The following is a 21,342-nucleotide window of genomic DNA, read 5'->3' as shown; positions in this document are numbered from 1 at the left end:
CAAATTTATTAGAGTCTCGGGGAATTTAAATTAGAACCCTAGACAATTTACCCAGGATATGATTTGCCTTCTGAGCTGCAAGCACACACAGTTCTGAGTTTTCATGGTGACATTTCAAAAGTCTATAGTCAAAGGAGGCAATAGAAAACTACACAGCTGTGAACTCCATAGCCAGGAGAATGAGACCCTGCTCATAAGGAATTTTTACTAGATTTCCTGAAAGAAAAAAAGTACCATGAAATGCTACTGAAAAGCTTTTACTTTAAACATATGTTCCAGTCCTGGACGTTGCTTTCTCTCACGGTGAAAAGCATACTATACAACATGCACACTGCTGAGAACCAGCTGAAAGGAGTTTAGTGGCAGATATTATTCTATTAATAAAGGTAACGTAAAACCAAACTTCCCAAAAGGCATGCAGAATTCACATTTGCATTCAGATGGTGCTCTTCCAGGCTGAAACAGAAAATCTCTTGCCACTTCAGACCACCCTGAGAAGGAAACAGCATGTAATTTTCTCATAGTGACTCACACAGAACAATGAATTTAGCTCCAAATCAGGTTGAGTCTGTAAATTTTTTTTTGTTCACAAGTAGACAATATATTGTTTTTTGCTATTAACATTTGGTCATGTTTCAGAACTGGCCGTTTTCTGCTCTCTTCAGGATATCCAGTCCAAGCACAGTTATTTGATAAATTCTCAGTGAACTTGTATGCTTGATACTTCTAGCTGAGACACAGAATGAGAACATCTGTCTTCCAAAGTAGCAGCACAGTTTAGAAAGCTGAAAGCTTCTGAAAATAATCTGAAATATTTTGGGTTTCCTAACCATTTCAAAAGACTCAGTTTAGAAACATCCCATAGACCAGATATCACAAAATCATTCAACATGTGTATAAAGCACCATGGATTCCACTCCATGTGCCCATTCTATGAACACTTTTAGTAGCAACTGTTCAGCTGAAACACATTTAGTGTTGTGAAGATTTTTAAATGCACCTGCTATGTCACATATTTCCCCAACCCCTTCAAGAAGCTTCATCACATCATTAACTGGTTGTGGTCCACATAAATGTAGTCTACCACCAGCTGTCATGTTTCCTTCTCTTACCTGTGTTGAGACTTAACACAGCAAATTGCACTACTATTCAAAATCCAGAAGATATTAAAGTTGCACTGAGTTTTTCTTGTAGTGTGTGATACGGGGAAGGGATGTGTAGTTTTCACTCCTCGAATATGAGTTACACTTCTTGTAATATAAAGAATTTGTGCAAACCCCCCACATTTCAGAATTACCTCCTCAGTGTTATTTTAGTCAGTGTCTCTTAACTTCCCTTTGGTGCAGAATTGTTCGAAGTTACAGGTAACAGGCAGACTCCAGAATAAGATACTTTTTTCCTAGATGGCATTTGATAGCGCACATTTTTCCAGAACCTTGTATTTGCTGAACAGGATCTCTCTGAGAAGTCCCCTTTCCATTTGATAGCTCCATGTTTTTGCTTAATGTATCTGATTGATTCTGGCAGACCTGTATCATCTTGTATTTCATCCATTTCTATAAGAATCACTTGAATCCCATCACAGATGAGAGCATTATACATGGCTAGTTGTTGTTCAGAGGTGTCTTCTAACAGGCAACGAGATGTTTCTGATTCCAAAATAATCATCACTCTTCTGCTTTGCTTAAGGGTTTCATCAGCAACACTGACCACCGCTGAAAGTAATGGAGAAGAAAATCAAAGTGTGCATAATTTTAAAACTGATTCAAAATATTTCCTAATTTTAAACTTGCATATAAATGGAGCAATGGCTAGCTCAGAGGACTGGTAGAATAAAGATCTCCATACTGCCATTCACAATCCACTACGTGAAACTACTGATACAAGTCATTTTCTTCACCCCCCCAAGAGCAGGTACCATTCAAAAAACCTTAATGGTATTATTAATGCTGCTGAATCCTCATTTGTTCATCACTAAAAAGAAAATGCAGATCCTCATAACATCAGAACAGAATTTTTGGTATAAAAGAAATGAGACAAAAAAAAATTAAAAACTGTCCATTGGACTAATGGAAAAAAAAGGTCCATTAAAATAAACAAATTGACTTTGTTTTCCAAAAATAGGCTTCTTAAAAATGTATTATATTATCCCCTAACCCAAGAAAAATATATCAAAAGACAACCTACTAACTCTAATTAAAACATACCTTCTCCTGGTAAATCATCCCTTCCTAATATAAAGAGATGATACCCACATTTTTGTTCTAAAACATCAGGGAGTATTCTATGAACAAAGGTTTCCAGACGACAGAAGCTTCTGCCTCCATGGCTTTTTGTGTACAGAACAAAGGCATCATAGATTTTCCCATCTGAAAAAAAACACAAATGTTTCTATTAAAAAAAACAAACCAGCAACATGCCTTTATTGCAAGGTTTCAGCTTGGATTGTTTACAAATAATAAGTGGGGGTGGGAGGGGGTTTGATTCACCCATCTGAGAGAACAATGTCAAAGTACAAAAATTCTCAGCAAATTAAACTAATTATATCAGCCATAAAGAACAAAAAAGGTGGATGCAGTTACTGGGACCTGCAGGAAGGAGCCCCCAGTCCTAGAGTTGCCAGAACATTAATAAAGTGTCCTTTTACAGGGGTCTCTCCACCACTTGTCCTGAAACAAACTTAACTCCACTTCTGACTAACCACCAGGGAAAGAGAAAAATGGCAATTCTTTCTTGTAATAGTTCTGTGAGGGAAAGGCAAGTAGAAGGCAGCTGTGGTTCTAAGAGATAAAATTGTATAATAAACACAAATGAAGCAAACAAGCCAAAATCAGATTTAACTCAAGCTACAAAACAGTTTCATTGATTACTTTTTTGTTGTTGTTTGTTTGGGCTTGGGGTTTCTTAGTTTGGTTGGGGGGGTTTATTGGGGTTTTTTTTGTTGCTGTTAGAAGTCTATTGAAGTGTTTAGGGAAAACTGAACTTCTAAGCAGAAGTTAAAATTAGTTTCCTGTGAAAACAATTTAGAACAGCCATAAGTAAACGTTAACTGCCTCAATGCATGTAATTGATTTACTTCCAAACTGTGAGGAACTTCGGACAGTGTAATTCTAAGCACTGACAAGCAAAACACCTACAATGTTGCACTTAACTGAATTTTTTCACACCCGGCCAATGTATTTGCCTACACCACAGCAATCAAAACATAGAAGAATCACAGAATTAAAAACTATTAGTGTTTTTTTCTCTTTGACATGCAAAGTTAAAAAACAAAAGAAGAAAAACAACTAAATTAACCTCCAAGAAAATGTGAGTCTGATTCTCAACGTAGCTATTTAAAGCACATCTTTAAACAGTTTACAGGATGTAGCTCTGCTGACACCTATTGATGATCATCAGAGTGACCATAAATCTGTGTGTAAAGAAACTACAGAAAAGCAAGAAGCAAGATGATAATTTGGGGATAATCTGTGGTTCTCACCATGTCTGCCTTCAATATGATGCACTGTTCATTACCTCAACTATTTTACCAATACACTTGAAAAATATCCAGCCCCTCCCCACCCCATGTCTCTCACACTTCTTCTTTCCAACGCCACCCTTGTGCATTGTGCTCTTCTGTTTCATCCCCAGCTTCCTCCTCTGTGTCGTTCCCATGGTCTCCCCGAATCCCAAAATCCTTTCCCCATTCCCACTCATGCCCAACCACAAGCCCTCTCCCCAATCCCACCACTTCCTCCTCAAATCCACTATCTCCTCCCCAAGCCCACCTTTTCCTCTCTCAAAGAAGAAAACAGGAAAGAAGGCAGCCACGTCGCAAGAGACCATGATGCAGAGCATACAGGGCACAATACAGAAGAGAAAGAAGGGGATGATGCAGACCTGAAGAAAATTCCACACATATTCTACTAAGTGATCACATTATTGCTTAGAAGTAATGGTAACTGGGGGAGAATAAATAACTAAATAAACCCCATCACTAAGCTAGTTACACTGATATACCTGGTCACGGTCACATACCTTCCTTACTTTCAAAGGCACATACAGAATTACGGTACCAAAGCACCAAGTCAATCTTGAAAATCTTGTAGATTATTAAAGTAATAAATATTAAAATTAGCAAAGAGACAAGAACTCCAGTCAGCACTCTATGTATATCAGGAACTGCACAAAAAAAAAAAAAAAAAAAAAAGAAGAAGAAGAAGAATGTTTTTTGGGTGTTGAGTTTGTCCAGACCTGATCTTTCACACATGTGCAATACAAATTTTGAGTATCACATTTTTCACTTCCATCTACCTATTCTCTTAAAAACTGTAAATGCACTATTAGACTCCCCTATGAACAGGTACATGCATACACATTGCAAAATGTAAACCATCTGTCTTCTATCAACATGATATATGGGCATTTGCTATCAAAATCACTTTAGGGGAAGTCAAGTCAGACACAGGTCTGAAAAACAACGGTATTTCTTACCTCTGTGTTTTAATATAATGTAAGATGCAACCTGCCCAAAGGTATTTGAAGCTTGGCAGACAAATGGTTGTTCCAAATCTTCACTATTCACTTCTGAAATTATTAGCTTCACAGAAAGCATAGGGCGTCCATCGTAAGAACTTTTCTCCCTATCCACAAAGGTAACAAATAGAGCCATAAAACCACAGCCCTCCCTGGATGGCTTCATCACCTTCAGCTGCAACATGTCAATGGTTGCTTCTATCTGCATAAGTCAACCACCCTTCAGAACAGATGAACAAATAATTTATATGAAGGAAAATCAAGCAACATTCTGGTCCCTTTGTGATATTTAGATAAGACGTGGAAAACATCAAGCCATTATCTTATTCCTTTGGGGAGGCACAGCTAGAGACATAACTTTTTGTATAGACTTAAGTACAAAAATATACATTACAAATCTAAGGAAACCCCTATTACAGGCTTCCCAGCCCCTCTAAGCATAGGTGGAGAGAGAAAACACACAGTGGAACATGACACAGAAAGAGGCCCCGGTGCAACGGTGTCATCTTGTAGTAAGCAACTCTGGGACAGGGAGGACATCACATGTGGTAACCTGCAGCAGACATCAGCTGGAGTTAAATCCAGTTGGCAGTCAAGTCACTAGTGATATTCACCAGGGCTCAGCATCAGGGCAAGCTCTTTTTAATACCTTTATAGATGATTTGGATGGGGGGGATTGAGTACACCCTCAGTAAATTCACAGATGACACTAAATCAGTTGGGACTGCTGATCTGCTCTGCAGAGAAATCTGAATAGGCTGAGGTCCATCACATGAGGTTTAACAACACCAAGTTCTGGGTTCTTTACTTGGGACAAAATAACCCTATGCAGCACTACAGGCTTGGTGAAGAGGGGCTGGAGTTGCCCAGCAGAGAAAGACCTCAGGGTTCTGGCCAACAGGCAACAGAAAATGAGCAAGCAGTGCGCTCAGGCGGCCAAAAAGGCCAAAAGTGTTATGGTCTGAGCATGGCCAAGAAGGCAAAGAGCATTCAGGACTAGTATGGCTAGCAGGAATATCAAAGAATCATAGAATAGTTTACATTGGAAGAGATCTCAATAATCACCCAGTTCCAACCCCACCATAGGCAGGGACACCTCCCACTAGAACAGGCCACTCAAGGCCTCATCTAACCTGAACTTGAACACTTCCAGGGGAGGAGCATCCACAACCTCCCTGGGCAACCTGTTCCAGTGTTTCACCACCCTCACTGTAAAGAACTTCTTCCTGGACATGCTTGATGCAACCAAAAGAGGTCTCTCTACCAGGCCAAAGCCTGCTCATGCTTAATAGAACCTGTATCACAATTGTGAGGTTGTAAGTCTACAAAACCCCTTTTCCCAAGGCTAGAAATTAAGATAGATTGTTTTACAATGACAAAAAAGAGCACAATCACATGTGAAGTCCATGTGCTTATGCACCTACTATGTTCAAAGTTTCAGCTTCAAAGCAGAAAGTGAATACGAGGCAAGCATTAACAGTTTTTAAAAAGAAAGCTACTTAAGCAAGTGAAAAATGTTGCTAAATATTTTAATGTCAAAGTTTCACTTCGATTCTAATCTGAAAGCATACTTACTCGTAAGGATCTGCAAAAATATGCTCGCCGTTGCCTGTCCAAAACACATCATACACATCAGCCCCTGTTGTATTGCAATCTATTGTAACCTGTGAGCCTATAAAATTGCATTAAAGAGAAAAGTTAATTTCCATAATATCATTAAAGTCTGTGCTAGTTTGAAGCTAGCTAGAATGTTTTGGTGCAAAGAACTAGATCATAGGCTGTGAAAGGAAAACAATGGTGATGTCTGCTTCCCTCAGAGTCTTGCTGAAGAAGAAACAAAAACGTTAGATAACACTCTCGCCATTTTGTCTTCACTTTCTGGCTGGGCTTCTGACTGAGCTGCATCTTCCTAACCTCAACTTCCACTCACCTTTGCTTCTTAACCTCTCGGCTGAACCTCTATTCTTCTTTAGGACTGGGGTAAGGTTGAGAGGGGCAGGGGGCGAAGGTGCAGGGGTGGTTGAGAGTTCCTCCTGGGGACTCAGGTTTCTGGGAGGGGAGTTGTGTTTCTGTATTACCTTTTACCTTGTATATTTCTGTCTATAACTGTACATACTGTAAATATCTGCCTGTATATTGTGCTAGCTGTAAATAAATAGCTTCATTCATATTCCCAGAGCCGGCTGAGTCTAGTCTGGGTGACTTCTAAAGTGTGGGGGGGCGGGGAACACCCAAATCATCACAAAGTCTATACAGCTCTGCTCACAGACTCCTACGCAGACCGGCCAAGGATGGTCCTACATCCTTTCAGAAAAACAACAGTAACAGAAGGTCCACGTACACAGTGATCTGCAGGTTCAGAAAGAGACTGGTAGCATGGAAGACATTTCTGTCTGGAGCATCACTTTCCCTGCAGATTCAAAGATGGATCTCTTCTTAGAATCTCTTTCAGAGTGAAAATCTCTTCAGAATGGAAAGCAATGTGTGTGACAGAGAAGTACTTGGGTTCCCTACAATCTTCTTCACACCTTAGAGATTTCCCTAGGAGTTTGTAAACAACTTGTCTTGCCTCTTTCTCTCTCTCATCCCCAAACAATCCTTCAGAAGATCAGCATGAAAAAAAAAACAAAAAACCAACCAAAAACTCCCAAAATCAAACCCCAGAAAATATAGACTATGTCACTCTGCAAATATAAATTTTCGCTAGGATACAAAATCATCTTTTCTTATGAAGAAAACTACTCACCAAGTTCCACTTCAATGGAGTTGTTTCTCGGATAAGATATTTCTGGTGGCTTTTTTGGTGGGCTCACTACTCAAAAGAAAGAAAGTGCTTTTCAGAAAACATGAGGAGGATGCAGTCTGTTCTATGCTCTGTAACCCAAGCACAACCTAAAAACACCTGTACTATGGGCAAAACTGTCAGAAACTTTATAAAGTACACTGAAAGTGTCATATCTCAGACATGTAGCACCGCAAATTTCCACACACTTGTTGTGGACTGGCTGTCCCGTGGCATAAAAACCCTTTAATACTGCATGCACAGGTGCTGAGAAGGACATGGGTAAATATCTAGAGTATTATTCCTCTCCAGTCTGGACAACCTGCCACCAAGCAGCCCACACATACAAACTGGAGCCTAATACTTTCAGAGTACAATTAATCTATTTCAGACTCTTCCTATTATGCAGGGAAAATATAATTTCTGTACTCTAGGAAAAGGCCTTACAATTCTTCCCACAGCACAAGGAAGCAAAATATCAGTGGCCCCTTTCACATTAGGACTAGACATGACTCACAGAAAGCTTCAAAGGGAAAGAGAGAGATCTAGACATCTGGACTAGAAATGTCTCAGTAGAGCTAAATGAATCCCAACTTGGATGTCTATCAGTTAATGCACACACCATTTCCACCTGTCTGAGGTAGGTGTAGGAAATGTTCTAAAGTGTCCTATCACAAAAATGAAAGTTTAAGGAAGCTGCCCATGGCAGGGGGGTTGGAGCTAGATGATCCTTGTGGTCCCTTCCAACCCTGACTGATTCTATGATTCTCCAAGAGCACATATTAGCAGAAATAAATCATAAAGCATCTCACTTGAGCCCCTTAGTGAAGCACATAGGATTGTCTCAGATATATCCTTCCCTTCCTCTTCTGGAAACCAGGTCTGCACTACTGTTTGGACTCCAAATAACCCACTTTGTAAAGCCTACTCAGGTGCAGTGCTTACAAACAACTAAGCTGCCCTCAGTCTTCTACAGCAAACAAGTGATAGATTTTGCTTCTGCTGAGCAGCAGGAGCTGAATTTACAGAGAGAAGTTCTAGAGACAGATTTTGAGATCAATTTCACCTGATCTGACCTCATGTTTATCATATTTAGCTTATCCATGTCATATACATATGACATTAAATCAACAGAGAGAGTTATACATGCACACACAGGCAAAACAGGCAAGCACAAAAAAACACCATTACATTATAATGTAATCTATTAGTAAAGCTGAAAATGTCTTTCATCACCTGGAACATAAAGGCATTACTGGTATTTCATACCTCAATACAGGACAGCTTTTTCAGTGATCCAGTATCATAAAATCAACCAGGTTGGAAGAGACCTCCAAGATCACACAGTATCACAGTATCACCAGGGTTGGAAGAGACCTCATAGATCATCAAGTCCAACCCTTTACCACAGAGCTCAAGGCTAGACCATGGCACCAAGTGCCACGTCCAACCTTGCCTTGAACTGCCCCAGGGACGACGACTCCACCACCTCCCCGGGCAGCCCATTCCAGTGTCCAATGACTCTCTCAGGGAAGAACTTTCTCCTCACCTCAAGCCTAAATCTCCCCTGGCACAGCCTGAGGCTGTGTCCTCTTGTTCTGGTGCTGGCCACCTGAGAGAAGAGAGCAACCTCCTCCTGGCCACAACCACCCCTCAGGTAGTTGTAGACAGCAATAAGGTCACCCCGAGTCTCCTTTTCTCCAGGCTAAACAATCCCAGCTCCCTCAGCCTCTCCTCCTAGGGCTTGTGCTCAAGGCCTCTCACCAGCCTCATCGCCCTTCTCTGGACACGCTCAAGCATCTCAATGTCCCTCCTAAACTGGGGGGCCCAGAACTGAACACAGTACTCAAGGTGTGGTCTAACCAGTGCAGAGTCCAGGGGCAGAATGACCTCCCTGCTCCTGCTGACCACACCACTCCTGATGCAGGCCAGGATGCCTGCATCCAGTCCAATCTGCCACCCAGCCCTGTCCAATCATCTAGACCATGGCACCAAGTGCCTTATCCAGGCTTTCTTTGAACACCTGCAGGGACAGCAACTCCACCACCTCCCTGGGCAGCCCATTCCAATGGCAAATCACTCTCTCTGTGAAGAACTTCCTCCTAACATCCAGCCTACACCTCCCCCAGCACAACTTGAGACTGTGTCTCCTATCTCATAATGCTGTGTTAGCAAAGGGGTTTCAAGTTTTACAATAGGTCTCTTTTTTTTGGTTGTGCTAGTAGCCCCTCAACCAAAATTAGGTTCCACTGAGCTAGACATAGAATAACAGAGATCAGCAATTCTTGTATTAAGGAGGTTAAAACCAAACACAGAAGAGATAAAAGTTTGATGGAAACATACTGCAGACACAGAGTCAAGATACTGTGGTAACTTGGACTTGTTTAGATCACTGTTACTGCATCAAGACGACAATGTAAAAGAGAGAAGCCAAATAGGCAGTACAGAGGGTGCAGCTACAGAAGAAAGTAATTATGTCTATTGAGTCTTACAGGGAACCTGTTTAGGGACTTTGACAGATGGTCTGGGCATCAAGACTTTGACACTGGAACAGGCTGCCATGGGGGGTTGGAGTTTCCCTTTCTGGATATATTCAAAGTCTGCCTGAACGCATTCCTCTGGTATAGCTGATCCTGCTCTGGCAGGGAGGGAGGACTGAATGATCTTTCAAAGCCACTTCCAGCCCCTGACATGCTGTGATTCTGTGACACTCTGAGAGTTTGAACAGAAGAATGAATCTTCAACACAGCAGCAACAGCAGTCAGCATTTCTTTCCCTTATAGGTTTAGGTAAAAGCTAGGGAGCCCTAAGCCTGTATATCCTCAAATTGGGTCTTTCAGCTTTCACCTTGAGAAACTGGGGACAAAATTTTGAAGTAGTCGTTATGAACACAAACACAATGAAATTACCTGCTTACCTTCTACAATCAGACTGACATCTCGTGAAATGTTGTATTGTTTTCCACTGTAGGTGTATGTTGTTTCACAGGTATAGTTTCCTCCATCATGTACAGTCACATTGAAAATGATGAGATCACTGCCTGAGAAGGCAAACCTGTTTCCTTCCAGCAGCTGACACTCCTAAACATGTGCAGAGAAGTGTGTTAATTCATACCACTCTCTTTCCACAGTTTGTGTCTCTTTAATGCAGTCTGAACTTCCAATGCACTATACAGCATAAGGATGGATGTTTTGCAGTGGCTGAAGAATCAAGAGGACAGTGGGATAAAGAGCAAAAAAAAACATTGTTTTGGCTCTTTTAATTCAAAGATACTCCAGTATATTTCCTATAGAAAACAATTTTCAATATTAGAAACTAAATTAGAAATTTTCAATAAGAAATTGAAATACAAGTGTCAAGATTCATAAAAGTATTCATATATGAAGAATCACTCAATAATTATTTTTTAAGTGTTTAAATACTCTTTGTACCATATGGACTGCATGGCCATGAGGCATGAATGCTGCAGAAGACACCACATTCTTGTAAAGGAAAGTCTTTAAATAAGTGTGAAGAACATGAAATGGCATTTATTAATTAAATAACATTGAGCACACAACATCAGCTCTAACAAATGACATATTAAGACACACTAAGTCTGCTTCTGCACAGAAGAAATACACAGCATCATGTTGCTAGAAGGTAAGGAGATGCTGCCTGGTGGGTATATGCATAGAGAAGCTGATCTCTCCTACATCTAAGCTGAATTTCTATGTCACTAACCAAAACACCTGTATACACTTAAAAGATAAGAAGTCTTAATCATCTTCCAATTTATTTAAAAAGCATTTTCTCTCATTTACAACAGACCCTTATTTTTCCTCTTACAGTTCACAAACATCACTGATTTAATGGAGTTGTAACAGTACAAAACACAGCATTCTCACCTTGTACCACTGAACAGGATGGATATTCTTCTCATTCCTGAAATAATCCAAGTGTGGACACACGACCTTTGCAGATGATGAGGTTAATATCATCTCCTGTACAGCAAATTTTTCATTTAAGCATAAACCATCAGTCCTCTCAAAAACTATTACTTTTGTACTCATTTTCCTGAAGCTTGTCAAATTCCTGCAATTAATATAACATAATTAAGTTAACCTATTTTTCAATCAAAAAATATATTGCATTCCTTTTTGGAGAAGTTTAATTTCTCTAACACACTTCCTTCTGCCTACTAGAAATGAAGAACACAAAACTAGACTTATTTTCCCCAGTTTCAACTTAGTTCTGCAAACACACTCTCCCATCTTCATTTATTTCTCTCATACTCCAAATTCTACTTGCTCTATAAATGTTTTTCCCTTTGCAATTTACTTCTATAGCAACGTATTTTTTTTTAACTTTCACCTTATGACACATTCATAATCTCCAGAATCTTCTAACATTGCAGGAAGAAACCAAATTACATTCTTCTGCTGATGAATTCTAGAAAGTTTGTCTCTAGGCACAGCTGTCTGGTTACCAACTTTATACCATGTCAAGTCGTAGTCTCCATTTTCCCAGCGCTTCTCCACTGAACATTTAATAGCCAGAGGCTGCCCATTCAGCACAAGACTTTGCCTCAACATCACATCATAGGTTTCACATTTCTCTAAACAAAAGAGATAAACATTAAAGAAAAGTTCAAATGCTGTAAAGGATATACTGATCTAATTTCTTGATTACATTTGCATACTTGATTACAGTCTTGCATACTACTTAGAGACCTGCAGGTACAATTATGCCACTAAAATAAAGTTTTTTTGAAGACAAACTACAGTAAATAGAATCTCTTAATCTGAAGCAGACAAACATTTTCATTTTTCTAGTTCAGAAGCAAATTACTAAAGTACTTGTATTTCTCCAGCCTGTTTCACACACATTTACACAAACATGCACAGACAAATTTCACATTTAATGTCTTTATCTGCTAACTTTATTTAACAGTAGTCAGAATAAATCTTCAAGACAGACTATGCTTTCAGTACTCAAATGTCCTAAGAGGACACTGAAATTAAAGTTGCTGTTGCAAAAATACTGTTTGTCATGGAAATTTCAATTCATCCATCACTTTACAAGCATTTAGAAAGGAATTTTCACAATCACTTACCAATGACCTCATTTTCTTTACTCCTGAGACAGGGAGACTCATATGGCAAAAGAGCAACACCAGGACTTTTCTTATTTTCCCCCCTCAGTGGGACAAAAAGGCAGAACTCTACATACCATGGTCAGATTATTGTTTCCTTAGAGCAGCTGCACAGAGTCATGTGTCTGCCTAGCCCCAAACTTTGTCTCTAATAGCAATTAGTGGCAAATGCATGGAAAAAGAGAGTAGGGCATAACGAGGAGAGTAATATTTAACTTCTGGTCCCTTTCCTTCCTCTTATATTCTGCATGAAAAACTATTTACTAGCTTTTACCATTTCTTTGGGTATCAAATATTTCACGTTACAAGAAACAGCAAACTAAACTTTCCCTCATCTGCCTAGTATATGGCAATTACAATTTTACAGACCTCCTTCACATCTTGCCTCAGTTGTCTCTTTCCTTTACCTGGGAGTCCTCATTCATTTAATGACTTCTTATACGGAAGCCATCCTGTATCAGACAACACTGTCACTAGCCTCTCTCTACCACTTATCATACAGTCTTTCTGAGATGGAACAATCAGAATTGCAGAGTTCAATTGATGCATTCACCCCACAAGGACACAGAGCAACATAATGAAGTTTTCAGTTTTCTGCCTTACAGTTCTCCCATAATTCTGCTTTTCTGACCACCATGGATGACAGAGTTAATGTCTCCAGAGGGCACTCAGAGATGCCCAAGTAGCACTTTTCCCAAGTGGCTATTATCTAACCTCATGCTAATATCACATACAATGTACATGTTTCTGCTACACAGGTTACCTTTCCATACTCTTCCACAACCATTTGATTTTTTTTATTGACACTATCAGTAAACCATTTGATAACCTGATGTTCTCTTCATAGTGAATACCCCTTAACCAGAAAGGGATAATTTTGCATCACTCACAGTTCTCACAACCTCACTATACATCTTTTACAAATTACTTATCAAAACATTGGATTGCCTCTCTATTTGTACTGAATGCCTGTGATAGTTTGGGTCTTCCCCCCACACACTTCAGAAATCACCCAGACTAGACTCAGCTGGCTCTGGAAATATGAAAGAAGCTTGTATTTACAGCTACCACAATATACAAGCAGATGTTTACAGTATATACAGTTATATACAGAAATATACAAGGTAAAAAGGTAACACAGAAACACAACTCCCCTCCCAGAAACCTGAGTCCCCAGGAGGGGCTCTCAACCACCCCTGCACCTTCCCCCTACCCCTCTCAACTTTACCCCAGTCCCAATGAAGAATGGAGGTTCGGCCAGAGAGTTAGGAAACAAAGTGGATTAGTCCTAAATGGAGGGAGAGGTTAGAGAGATGCAGCTCAGCCAGCAGCCCAAGTGAGAGTGATGCCAAGAGTAACTCAGTAACTCTATGAGTGAAGTAGGTATCACTATTGTTTTCTTTCCACAGCCTGTAATCTAGTTCTTCTCACCAAAACATTCTAGCCTGCTTCAAACTAGCACAATGCCCCATAACAACTTTGATATTTACAAAACGCTATGGTCATAGGAGCTGATAACCCTTTATCTGCTGCTAAATACAGAAGATAGAACCTTTTTCCTTTCTTTTGTTATGGTTTTGTTGGTTTGTTTTGGTTTGGGTTTTTTTGGAGAGTTGGGTTTTGTGGTTTTTTTTCCCCCCACACTCATTTCTTGTCTCATTTTCTCTAAAACCCATTTCCCCAGTGCATTATTTCCACAGAGCAGGAAAAAAAATATAAGGTACACACATAGTTAATCAAACAACAGAACTGTTATTAGGCAGATAGCAGCCAAATAATCATCTTTTTATGGTTATTTACTCAGCCAAAAACCAGATTATGCAATGTACTTAAACCAAACCAAACCCAAGCCATTTACAACCAAATAGCTTGCTAGAAATTCAAGCAAATTTTCTTTTTCTCTTGCTAGAAACTCAAGGAATAGAAATGAGTTTTTTTGTTTTTTTTTAACAGTATGGCACTTCTGCAAGATTCCAGGTGGAAAGACAAGACTAGGACAGAAACTCATATGAGCCACTGAACATTTTAAACATGAACTGGATTGTTAGTTAACAGTTGAAAGCCAAAACCAGCAGTAGCAAATGAGATTAGGGAGACTGGATTAGATGATCCCAAGAGTTCCCTTCTGAACTAAATGCTTCTGCGATAAATTAGTACCTAACTTACATAAAATCACAGAATTATTTAGGCTGGAAAAGATCTATACGATAATCAAGTCCAACCATTAACCTAACATTACCAAGCCCACTGCTAAACCACAGACTCACAGATTGCAATGGATTGGAAAGGACCCTCAAAGGTCATTTTGCCCAAACCCCCTGCAGTGAGCACAGATACCGCCAACTGGATCAGGCTGCACAGGTCCAGATCAAGGGTGACCTTGAACGTCTCCAGAGATGGGGATTCAACCACGTCCCTGTGCAACTTGATCCAATATTTTACTACTTTTGTTGCAATAAACTTTTGTCTTTACAAAGCCCTTCTAAACAGTCCTTCTCCAGCCTTCCTGTTACTCCCCCTCGGATATTGAAACACAGCTATAACATCTCCCTGGAGCCTTCTCTTCTCCAGGCTGAACAATACAAATTCTTCCAGCATGTCTCAAACCATGACCCTAGGCACCATGTCTATGCATCTTTTAAATCTATGCATCTTTGGCCTGTATCAGCAAAAATGTGGCCAGTAGGACGAGGGAGGTTATTCTTCCCCTGTACTCAGCACTGGTCAGGCCACACCTTGGGTACTGTGTCCAGTTCTGTGCCACTCAATTCAAGAGAGATGTTGAGGTGCTGGAACATGTCCAGAGAAGGGCAACAAAGCTGGTGAGGGGCCTGGAACACAAACCCTATGAGGAGAGGCTGAGGGAGCTGGGGGTGTTTAGCCTGGAGAAGAGGAGGCTCAGGGGGGACCTCATTACTGTCTGCAACTACCTGAAGGGAGGTTGTAGCCAGGTAGGGGGTGGCCTCTTCTGCCAGGCAACCAGCAATAGAACAAGGGGACACAGTCTCAAGTTGTGCCAGGGGAAGTATAGGCTGGATGTTAGGAGGAAATTCTTCACAGAGAGAGTGATTGGCATTGGAATGGGCTGCCCAGGGAGGTGGTGGAGTAGCCGATTCTGGAGGTGTTCAAGAAAAGACTGGATGAGGCACTTGGTGCCATGGTCTAGTTGACTGGATAGGGCTGGGTGATAGGTTGGAGTGGATGATCTTGGAGGCCTCTTCCACCCTGGTTGATTCTATGAAATATCTCCATGATTCAACTGCTTCTCTAGGCAGCCTTTCCCAGTTCTTGACAGCCCTTTCAGCAAAGAAATGTTTACTTATGCTCAAACCTATGTTGTACAGGTTCCTGCTTTTAGGACTGTTTGAAAGAACTCATTGGCAAGCACGTAAGTTTGACTTTTACAACCATTTTCACAGAAAATTAGTATTATTTGTGTGGAAAAAGTACTTCAGAACAAGACCTTTCATAGCCACCAATGAACTTACCTACAATAATTAAAAACAGAAGTGTTGTCATGATATTACACAAAACCAACATTTTCTTTGTCATGTTTCTCTGCAAAAGTGAAAAGAAAACTTTCAGTTAGTGGTTTCCAGAATTTAAAGTCATCATTTGCATTACAGTTAATATAGGAATTAGACAGCTAGTATAGAACATAGGAAATACAGGGACTGTCTTTAGCTTGTTTTGAGTCTGTTCACTGTTTAACATGACAGCTCCTAGTTACTATACCAAAAGAATCTAAAAAATAAAATATATATGAGTGAACATTTCTTACTTGGTGTGTCAAGCACCTGGATTTTCTTACATCTCTAGCACACTCCTTCCTAGTTCCTGCTTTCCCAAGCTACAGTCTTAGTGACTCTAACCATACCCTAGATGGAATCTGATTTCATATTTCTGACCACCGTTGCCACTCTGTTCTGTACTATCTCAAGCCTTACTAAAGCCTGTCTGAGGTGGGGACAGAAGAACAGAACTTACATATAATCATCAAAAACCAGGCGTTCTACAGATTCATGAACTAAAACATTTCTTTTCTTTTTTATCTCAATAATCCTCTATTTTCTAACAATCTATTTGTTGAGTACTTCTGACCTGACATTTCCATGAATCTATGCAGTAAAAACCCAAGACCTCATCATCGAGTGTTAAAAATCAGGCAAGCCTAGGCAGCCAGTCTTTACAATTAACATCTCTGTGTTCTAGCCTGAATAACTTTACATTATTGGCAAATTCTGCCACTAGAACAGCTTCCCTCTGTATGTGTGTGTGTGTAGTACACACACTCACACCAGGTAGAAGAGAGTATGGGATTCCAGTAGTGATCTCCCTTCACCAAAAAACTGAGCATTTATCTTTTACCTATTTACTTACACTTGTGAGAATAAATACATTACGGCAGTCTGGCTTCATCAACAGCATCTGCTGAATGCCTTTTGGAAATTAAGGCAGATCCAGTTGTGCCTCCTGTATCCAGCGTGCTCACATACATGTGTACAGTTCTAGCACACTTTGTGTATCTGAGAGCTGTGACTTCTCTGTACAGAAGTCACTGTCGACTCTCTTCCCACATAATTTATCTTTCACTGGCACCAATTTTTTTAAAGCGGTTTCTACCCAGCTGCCTGCTGCAGGTAGCAGGCTCACTGGTCTCTACTTCTGGGCTTTCTTTTGATTTCTTGAGAAGAATAGCACAATCATTCATCACTTTCTGGTCTTCTGGTCTCAAATGAGACATTTACAACAAAACAATACATGAGTATCAGCCAGTTGTGGCACTTTGTTGTGGATCATTTTGATCTTTAACTGCTTTTTTTATTGGCTTTTCCATGTGAGACAGAGCCTTCCATGGAAGACAAGTCATAAGAAATACTTGGCACTGAAATTCATGCTCTATCAAGATAAACACAAATGCAAAAAATAATTTTTGTTTTTCTCTTGCTATATTTGTATCTTCCCATAGTCCATCTCATAGGGGTTTTACACCTGAACAATCTATTGACTCTCAGGATTCTGTGGTATGTTTCTTATCCCTAAAACGTGTTTGGAGAAGGATCTATCATTTGCATGCCTCTACCAAGTTGTTCTTAAACTTCACCTCCCTTCTTTCTTTCAGTTCAACATATGCCAGTTTTTGCAGCACTGTGGATGGAGAAGTTATTTAAAGTAAAGTATGAGCAGAGTACCCCATCCTGTTGTGAAGGATCTTTAGATGATCACCAGTTTCAACAATAGCCAAAGATGACACTTCCGGCTGCTATGTCTTGCTTCACTAAACTGACTCAGAAGTGTGCCACACACCGAGTCATCCACATTGCTTCTTGCATTGCCTGTTTTTAATCTTCTTCCTCTTCTCTCTCCTCTTCCTTCATTGCAAATTTCTGCTCAAAAGATCAGGCAGGCCTTTTCTTGTCCAGCTGTAAGAAGGAATGAGTCCCTGCAAGAATGCTAAGCATATGAAGAAGTACACAATGGATTTACATGTGTCTACAAAAGCTCCAACTTTCTTTGCTAACTGTGACAGACAGTGACTCTTAAAATTTCTAGGTTTTAATTTTAAAGGAAATGAAAAATATCATAATGGAAATTATTTAAAGAGAAAAGGGGACTGAATAGACTCCACTCAGGACCAGGTATTTTCTTTCTGGCTTTTCTGAATTGCTGTTTTTTCATACATTCTATTCTATTGCAGTGTTACTTTTTGTGCTCTGTGTCACACACACTCTCTCAGAAGCAGATTCAGTAGATACAGTGGTATTTTACCACTAATTTTGACATGTTCTGAAGGAAAGTCTTAACAAAAACCTTCTCTCTAAATTAAATGATGTATTTAAATCTGTAACTTGATTGTTTGCAAACAGGGAAGGACTGCAAATATATATAGCTGTATAAATATATACACACCCATGTGTGTGTGTGTGTGTGTGTGTGTGTAAAACTATCTACGTGAACTGCACTGAGAATACTCCATGTCTGTGACTTTTCACTATAAAGAAGCTTCTATTTCTGTGGAAGCTATACCCAGCAGTAAAATCAGTAAAATTAATCTCTGCTCTGTGCATGCATCCACATAAGTCATGACAGAAATTAAACAACATATTCAGGTGCAGTGGTTTCCCTACCACATTCCACCAAGACTAATAGCTAAATTCCTCCCAGTCATTTTGCCCATATCTTGACTCTGCAATCAGCCTATGAAGCTTTACAGTTCAGGACAGAATTCAGCTAGACTTATGTTTGGCTGAATTTTCCAGAGAGGAAAACACTCTGTGCTTCACTCTAAAAGGAAACAGTTGTATCAATTTCAGACTTAAATAAAAAAAACGAGGGGGGGGAAGCCAAATGTCTGAAAGAGGACTTCAATGACATACATCTAAATTACAACTGTGCCATAGTTAGCATACACTAAACCATAGTTCACACTCAAACCCATCATTCTATTGGCACATCCACCTTCTCCTCTGCTCTCTAGTCCTTTCGAAGCTGATCTACTCCATAATAAAAAGAAAAGCCTCATAAGAACTTTGAAGAATTATGGCTTTAGTTAATTTGAGCAGGCTTGTAGCATTTTTAATTTGAATGACTCATTCAAACACATGGACAGATTAAAACATACAACGGTCCCGTTCCCAGAGTTGAGAGCACTGGCAAAAAGTCAGAGCATCCCACTGCTTCTTTTGACATTAGACCATGAATATTTAAGGTAAGCAACAAATATATTGGCCCACTACCTGAATCGCTTCTATTAACTGCAAAGCACACCATGGCTCTTCAAGAGAGAAGTGTCTCACTTCTGACCTAGGAACAATGGTTATAACGAGTACTTCGATTCCTTCCATGCCGAGGCATCCCTAAACTGCTGCTGAAGGAAGGGAAGAGCTCGCAGATGAAAATGCTTTTCAAACAGATCTCGCTCCTCTTCCTAAACTGTCCCCAGCCCTCAGCTTCCTCAGGAGGAACCGCCTCGGACTGAACCAGTTCCCACAAGCAAAGTCCGACCCAGGGCGCATCTCTTCGGATTTCCCCCCACCGGACTATTCTAAAGTGGCTGACGCCACCCGCCCAGCTACACCTGACGGTCCCGATGCCTTCTGCTCGCTGTCATTCCTTCGGCCACCGGCGCCCATCAGGGGCCAGCACAGCCCACCCTCCGCTGCACCGCTGCGAGGTGAGCCCTGCCGTCCCCTTCATGGGCAGGCGGGTTCCCTCAGGACGGGCCGGTCCCCTCGGGAATGCCAGGTGAAACGTACCTACTTGTGCGACTGCCGGCCCGGCCGTGGGGAGGCAGAGCGGGGAGAGCGCTGCCCGCGCTGCCGTCTCTCGCCCCCTGACCGAGGCAGCTCCAGCCGGCCAGGTTTCGGCCTCCCTTCCCAGGCCACCTCTCGCAAACCTGGATGCCCTCCGCAGCAGTAAGGCAGACCCCGAGTCAGGGCTGGGCCGCCCAGAGCTGCCGTGCCGTGCCTTGCCGTGCTGTGCTGTGCTGTGCCGTGCCGTTGCCTCCCCGCCCCGGCGCAGCCAGGCGGTGCCGATTAAATCTAGCTGCGAGAAAGGAGTTTGAGCAAGAGCGACTCTGCCGAAAAAGGCACGCGAAGTGCTCGTCTCACGGCAGCCCCCGCCCGGCCCTGCTGCCTCAGTCACCATCCCCAGCCCTCCGCGGAAATCCTCCAAGTACACGTTACGTGATTTGGGGTGAGTGCCGCATTTTTGGAGTTTGGGGGCGGGGTGGTGATGTTGGTTTGTGTTGTGAGGGCTTTGTTTGTTTGTTTGGGGGTTTGTTGTTGTTTTGTTGGGGTGGTTCGGCGGCATCTGCAACTGCAAAGTGCCCTGCTTCAAGAGACTTTGCCACTGGCAGAGAAAGATGCTGTCAGGATTACGGGGACTGTTGGCAGGAGTATCTCATGGATGTCGCTCGTTTTATTTGCTTCTTCAACAGGCTACTGTTGACAGTTTGGTCTAAATCACCACATGTCACCCAGCTAGTTGGAGCTGAATCTTGAACACACAAGTCTAGTCCCATTTAGGGCCTAAGGTTTTGCCTACAACCTTAACAGCTGCTAAGCATCTCAGACATCTTTTAGATGCTCTTCAGCTTATGTCTGTTTGCTTTATTCCAGTGTTCCTTAGTTCTTTGTTTCACTAGGATCACAGTACCACAGTATCACCAGGGTTGGAAGAGACCTCACAGATCATCAAGTCCAACCCTTTACCACAGAGCTCAAGGCTAGACCATGGCACCAAGTGCCACGTCCAGTCTTGCCTTGAACAGCCCCAGGGATGGCAACTCCACCACCTCCCTGGGCAGCCCATTCCAGTGTCCAATGACTCTCTCAGGGAAGAACTTTCTCCTCACCTCAAGCCTAAATCTCCCCTGGCGCAGCCTGAGGCTGTGTCCTCTTGTTCTGGTGCTGGCCACCTGAGAGAAGAGAGCAACCTCCTCCTGGCCACAACCACCCCTCAGGTAGTTGTAGACAGCAATAAGGTCACCCCTGAGCCTCCTCTTCTCCAGGCTAAACAATCCCAGCTCCCTCAGCCTCTCCTCATAGGGCTTGTGCTCAAGGCCTCTCACCAGCCTCGTCGCCCTTCTCTGGACACGCTCAAGCATCTCAATGTCCCTTCTAAACAGGGGGGCCCAGAACTGAACACAGTACTCAAGGTGTGGTCTAACCAGTGCAGAGTACAGGGGCAGAATGACCTCCCTGCTCCTGCTGACCACACCATTCCTGATGCAGGCCAGGACGCCACTGGCTCTCTTGGCCACCTGGGCACACTGCTGGCTCATGTTCAGGATGCCACAGCTGGAGTAGAGTTCTTCAAAGCAGAAGCTCCTGAAACGTAGCATGATGAATACAGAATCTGATATGGACATTTTTAAGGTTTCACTGTTTTGTTGACCAACAATTAA

The 21,342-nt window shown here is 41.6% G+C and overlaps 1 protein-coding gene across 1 annotated transcript; it reads right to left on the bottom strand.

Moving 5' to 3' along the window:
• Positions 1-241: 241 nt before the first annotated feature.
• Positions 242-17,753, bottom strand: LOC135175688 (interleukin-1 receptor type 1-like). Its single transcript, XM_064144022.1, has 11 exons — positions 17,627-17,753; positions 15,923-15,992; positions 11,780-11,897; positions 11,188-11,374; positions 10,218-10,380; positions 7,265-7,330; positions 6,094-6,190; positions 4,477-4,625; positions 4,021-4,164; positions 2,208-2,369; positions 242-1,715 (listed from the first exon to the last, which is right to left on the bottom strand). The coding sequence occupies exons 2-11, from the start codon at positions 15,984-15,986 to the stop codon at positions 1,327-1,329; spliced, it is 1,539 nt and encodes a 512-aa protein (XP_064000092.1). The 5' UTR covers positions 15,987-15,992; positions 17,627-17,753; the 3' UTR covers positions 242-1,326.
• Positions 17,754-21,342: the final 3,589 nt, after the last annotated feature.

The sequence above is a fragment of the Pogoniulus pusillus genome, chromosome 5, assembly GCF_015220805.1.
Source record: "Pogoniulus pusillus isolate bPogPus1 chromosome 5, bPogPus1.pri, whole genome shotgun sequence".
Lineage (NCBI taxonomy): Eukaryota > Metazoa > Chordata > Aves > Piciformes > Lybiidae > Pogoniulus > Pogoniulus pusillus.
This window is presented reverse-complemented; position numbering and strand designations above follow the sequence as displayed.

Coding starts and splice junctions, on each gene's coding strand:
- LOC135175688 (XM_064144022.1), bottom strand. CDS start 15,986: ATGACAAAGAAAATGTTGGTTTTGTGTAATATCATGACAACACTTCTG. Junction 6,191..7,264: donor CTCCATTGAAGTGGAACTTG/GTGAGTAGTTTT, acceptor GCAATTTTATAG/GCTCACAGGTTACAATAGAT. Junction 1,716..2,207: donor GGATGATTTACCAGGAGAAG/GTATGTTTTAAT, acceptor CATTACTTTCAG/CGGTGGTCAGTGTTGCTGAT.